General features: G+C 29.6%; 1 protein-coding gene across 1 annotated transcript; it reads left to right on the forward strand.

Moving 5' to 3' along the window:
• Positions 1–1,245: 1,245 nt before the first annotated feature.
• On the forward strand, positions 1,246–3,420 carry LOC134271548 (cholecystokinin receptor type A-like). The gene is made up of 2 exons (XM_062753755.1): positions 1,246–1,402; positions 1,712–3,420. The coding sequence occupies exon 2, from the start codon at positions 1,712–1,714 to the stop codon at positions 2,981–2,983; it is 1,272 nt and encodes a 423-aa protein (XP_062609739.1). The 5' UTR covers positions 1,246–1,402; the 3' UTR covers positions 2,984–3,420.
• Positions 3,421–6,017: the final 2,597 nt, after the last annotated feature.

Consider the following 6,017-nt stretch of genomic DNA (forward strand, 5'->3'; position numbering starts at 1 on the left):
GCTTTCACGTAAAGCACGGAATTAATTAGATGTATTTTTTTTAATGTATGTATTTTTTAAAAAGAATGTTTCTCAATAAATATTTTTTTCTAAATATTTGTTATCAAGTCATATTTTCTTTCTGTTAATCAATGATATATTTATAAACTGTAAAAGTTTTAACTTTATACCTCACATAGTTTTGGAGTAAAAACTAATGTGAAAAAAAACAATTTGTAATATTTTTTCAAAATGTTATAGTTTATATAATCTTTTATATATCAAATTCTGTATTTCATTGTTTTAATAATTTATTAATAATTTATTTTTCACTCATGTTTTTAAGACATTTGAAAACAAAAAAGAAAAGCTTCATGTATGATTCGAACTCTCTCCATAGCGCAAAAAATTATATACAAATGTGATTTTAACGGGTTTGTTAAGTAAATTTTTTCAGAAAAGTTCAAAAGAATTATAAGAAAATGGTTATTTCATTATATAGCGACAAGGTAAATATTCGTTTTTTTTTTTAACCTAAATATGCTTAACTGTAAAATAAAGATATGATAACGTTTTGTTAAATAAAATAATAAAATAAAAATGAACATGATTTTAGAAAAATATAACTTTTTTGTGAATTTTGAAAAAAAACATAACAACCGAAACCTTAATTCTAGAAAAAAATCATATACAAATTATTTTAACTTGACTTCAAAAGAATTATAAGAAAATGGTTGTTTCATTATATAGCGAGAAGGTGAATATTTTTTTAACCGTAGTAAAATGATATGTACATATAAAAATGACTTGTACAAAATATAAAACGACATTGTTTGTATTCTATTTTGAATTTTGATTATGAAGAATAAGACTTCGTTTTATGCCCTATAATCGATTGAATATTTACTAAGAGTACATATATTATGATATGTGTATATTCTATTCATTAAAAGCTAAAACTATCATACAACTGCCTTATATTGGTAAACTCGAATGATGATGCCTAAAGAAGGTAAAGATTTTCTCAAAAACAATAAATATATCTTAATTTAGTAGAAATAAGATTAATTGCAGCCTAAATTAACTTCATGTAATCTATACCAACTAATTATGCAAATGTATTGATGAATTCTGATTCCATGTGATTGTTGTACTGAATGTCGCTTCTAATACATCTAAGCATGAATCTTAATTATAATATCTCCCAAATTATCATCATATCGTACACTTGGCTGTTATTCACATTATGGCTTGGCTTTCAAAAGTGCTAGATTCTGCGAGAGAAATTATAAGTGCCTTTTACCTTCTATTGTGCTTTTACAAGCCACTAAGAAATGTGAAAAATGAATAGTTTGAATTATAAAATTTTGAGAGTGAATAAAAGGGATTGATAACAATATTCGTAACTATTTTTGCAGAAAAGGTAAGATTTTTTTCTCTTAATTAGATGTCTAAAAAGATTTCAATGTACTTATCGCGATAACTAAGATTGATCATATACAGTAACAACAATTGATCTGAAGAACCACTGCTTAGTTCTTTTCACTCTCTTAATCTGATCTTAAAAATAAAAATTATAGTTCATGAAAAGCATCTTCTTATATAGCCTAGGTAGATTCTATATATACATATTATTGTTTGACAAAAATCAGTTTTTATCATTATGCTCTTTTTTATCCAAGATATATAAAACATTTGGATATAAAAACCTACATTTGACTTTGTTTTGTAGATGAATCTTGGTTTGAGAAATGCTTCACAGCTTTTTATAAGCGCCGTTTCCTCCTTGAGGGAGAATTACAGTGACAGTGAGTACGATGTTCGGGTTTTCAGAGCTGAGCTAATGCCAGCGTTAATCTTCGTCTCCTGCCTACTGCCGATTGGGATTATTGGAAATGCTTTTGTTTGCTGCATTTATCATAAGAAATGGCGGGAAAGCCGACGATCGTCCCGTTTGTTCATTTTATCTCTGGCATGGATTGATTTAAGTAACTGCAGTATAACGATGCCATTTGAGATTGTGTTGATGTTAAATTCAACTACGTTCGACAACGCCATAATCTGTAAATCCTTTCGGTATTTAACCTTCATGCTTAACTGCATGTCGTCTATTATACTAATTGGTATTGCAGTAGATCGGTTTATCGGAATTCGATTTTCTAGGGAAAAGGCCTTCGGAATACGAGAGGTCAAGATCTGTATAATAATTGCCACATTTATATCTGCCTTAACATGTTGGCCTGCATTTCTCTTATATGGCACTCAGACTTACTATCGGAATGGTGTAAAATCAAAAGCCTGCCTCATTGACAATAGATATAAACATACCATATTTCAGTTTGCACACAGTTTATATCTCATAGTAAGCAGTCTGCTAGTAGACTTTATATTAATAATTTTATACTTATTGACATGGAGATCAATTTATGTAATAAACAGAGGATTCTCAAAGATCAAATTTTATGAAGGAAACAAAGGCTTGAAATATGGACGACTAGACGGTTTTCTCTCTTGCTGTAAGAAGCATGAAAGTTCAGAGTCTTCAAACGCCTCTTTCAATTCGACCACTACTGAAAACACTTTAATAATACAAAACAATGGAGAATTAAAAGAAAATTCAAGTTCTGGGAACCAGTTGACTGTCCCTATGGAGAGATGTTACAAATCAGGAACCCCAAGAAACAGTGTGTATTCAATCAGATCCGAAAGTATAAGATTCGGACCAAAAATACACGTCACAAAGTCCTACATTATGTTGTTCTCTGTGACAGTTGTGTACATTTGTACGTTTTTACCATTCTGTGTTATTGCTATACTCAGGTGTGTTAACCCGGCCATATATTCCACATTATCTGTGATGGAAACAAACTTATATCAACTATTTTTACGGTCGTACATGTTAAATATGGCAGCTAATCCGGTAGTGTACTGTTTTGTGAACAAAGATTTCAGGAAAGACTGCAAGAAACTTTTTACTTGTTCTTCAAATAAATCAAAGTGGTGAATAAAAAATTGATGTTTCCAAGGACTTGGAGTGTGAAGTTTATAAAACAAATAACACTTATGAGCCATTTGCGTCATATGTCTATAGATGAAGCTTCTACCAACAATAATGTGTCTGGGTGTAAAAAATAAATCAAGACATGCATTATACTGCACGAAAACAAAACCTATTCAAATGCCATTACAATCTCCAACAAAGCAAACAAAGTGTAACACTTCATAAAGGATGGAATGAGTGATAGGGAACACAAGGAGTCCGTCGGATCTCTGCTTGTTGTTTAAAAAAACACAATGAAAAAAATTCATCTTGAAGGTCCATACATTTTAGATATACGTTAATTTATATGTTCTTCTAGAACACCCTATTTCTAAATTTACATTTTTCAATTTTTTATGGAAGTTATCACTTAATATTGAATAAAGCATTTTGACATTTTCTTTTCAGATAATTCAACTATAAACTGTATATCACTTTTTTAAGTGAACTTTATTTTCGCGTAATTCTAGGAGACAGTGTGATCGCGAAATTTTAATTCATGCGTATAATAAAATTCCTTCGGATTATATAGAGCAATAATCACAATTCGTGAAAATTTTGTCTCGCTTAACAAGAATCAATGACTGTCTCGCGAAAATAAGGTGTCGAGAAAATTAAGTGATTTGCAGTATATGTATCCATCGCTAATGGAAAATGTCGGTTTTGTACACTCATTATACATAAAAAAGAAAAGTATTTTGTTGCATTCATAAAAGTAAATGTTTTGCTTTCATGAAAATCATATATATTCCGATAATATTAATATGTATATTTATTTTAGACATATGTAACTAATTATATCGCCGAGACATATATTATGAAGTTCTATCATCTTTCAGATGCAGTATTGTCAAAATGCACGAATGAAAATGTAGTTTTTATTCTATAAAATAGTGTATGATAAGATAGAGAGAATTATTATGTCAGCTATTTAAAGCATTGATCCTTTCCATTGATTGCTTCGTATTAATTTCATATATACGTAAAACAACTGTAAATTAATGTTATCAACAGACAAAAATTGGTTATGATAATGTACAAATACATGTAGGCAATTAGAAGTATACGAGAATTTGGGTCTTTTTATATAGTATTAACAGAATTATCTATTTCAAATAATCATCACGTATCTGCTTTCTTTTGAATTTATTTTTCATGAAATCTATTACAGTCAAACTTACTAAACTAAAAGACAACATACATTTTACAGTGTATATTCCTGCTTTTCGAGAAATGCAAATTGATATAAAAACACACACTGCTCTTATATTTTTATTTCCAAACTTCCTCCATAAACATTTTAGTATTTAGAGACAATAATTTAGTCGAAGCTCTTTCTTTTTTTTTAATTGAAAAACTGTTACCTTTATAGACAGGATTCCATTTCTGAGTAGTACAGAGTTTAAATCCTGCCGACAATCTTACAATAACTTCTGTTGGAAAAGTTATAAGAGCATTGAAAATTGACTCTAATAATACTTTTCTTGAAAATGAAGCAAGCATTTACAACTCCCTCGATCCTTATCTGAGGATATATGTTTTTTTTTATTTATTTTTTTTTAAAGTAAAGCTAAGCTCTTCAGTATAGTAGCAAATATCATAAAATTTTAAGACATTACGAAAAGGTAGATATTACAGCGATCATTTACCAACCCAGTTCAGATTTCGAATCGTAAACAGGAGAAAACAGTTGCTTCAACTCCCAGAAGTAGGAGCATGTGCGTAGGAGGAAGAAATCTTCCTTTTACAATCAGTCACGCCTCAGTTGATCCCTCTATTGAACAAATAAATGGAATAATCCATAACATGGTATAAAATATGGCCTAACAATTTGTGAAAATCATGTGAGTCGGAATACGATTAAACGATAGCTTATTTTTGCAAACAAGGTTATAACGACCTTAAAATTTGCTAAATGTTGCCTTTTAAAAAGATAATAATGCATGGTTTACGCCACTGGATTCATAAATTGAAATGCAAGCAAAATAAATTCTTTTTTTATATTTCATTTATCTATATGTGTGCTTTTATCATAACTTTAGATAACAGATGTAATTTAGCAAATGTTTGCAATCCAGTATAACACTGGGCATATAACATATTGTGTAAAAAAAGACTTATTCAAAATCATTTAAGGTTCAAAAGATCAGATACTGGCAAAATTGGCTTAAAGATCCTTAAACAGATTGTGTCATTTTTAGCATTCAATAAACATGATAAAACACATATGAATTATTGGTCTGTTAAAAAATAAATACAATGAAATATGTATGGAGATAACAAACAATTTTCAAGCTCACAAGTCCATCTAACAACACAAGTTTAGGAGCAGATCAAAACACGGGCCTCTATAACGTCAGAGGTGTGATCAGGTGCCATGGAGAAGTAAGCACCACTGCGATCAGTCGCGCCTGTCATGTGCGCCTTTTCATGATCGCGAAATAAAAACAAATACGTATTTGTTTTTATTTCGCGATCATGAAAAACAAACAATCAAGTGTGTAAAATAATCAAAACGAAAAACGTCCGTCAGCATTTGATTTAATGATAGATTGTTTTAGCTGACAATGTCATTGTATCTACCATAGAACTCCCAAAATAATACTTTAAACGAGACTTCTAATATTCTCGTTTCATCAACTTGTTCGTCAATAACTTACTTTTTTTTATATTGATCAAACAAAAAACGTGCTCTTGTGTATATAATCCACTAATAATCAACTTATAAATATAAACCCCGTTACATATGCAGGTGATAAAGGTCTATTGCTGCAAGAAATGCAACAAGTATATACGGAAAGTTGACTATTGAAAATTTCAAGTTTTTCACGTTTATCATAAAGCTTGTTAATTACCCTCTTATTCCAGTAAAATATCTTTTTTCTAGTAAAATACCGGGGTATCTAGATATGAATTTCAAACATATTTGTCAGACTTTGTTAAGAAAAAACTTTTTATTTCAAGCTTACAGGGACATTTTATCAACGTAAGAATGGAA

The sequence above is a fragment of the Saccostrea cucullata genome, unplaced genomic scaffold (assembly GCF_032062105.1).
Source record: "Saccostrea cucullata isolate Sc308-1 unplaced genomic scaffold, CSIRO_AGI_Scuc_v1 ctg215, whole genome shotgun sequence".
Classification (NCBI taxonomy): domain Eukaryota; kingdom Metazoa; phylum Mollusca; class Bivalvia; order Ostreida; family Ostreidae; genus Saccostrea; species Saccostrea cuccullata.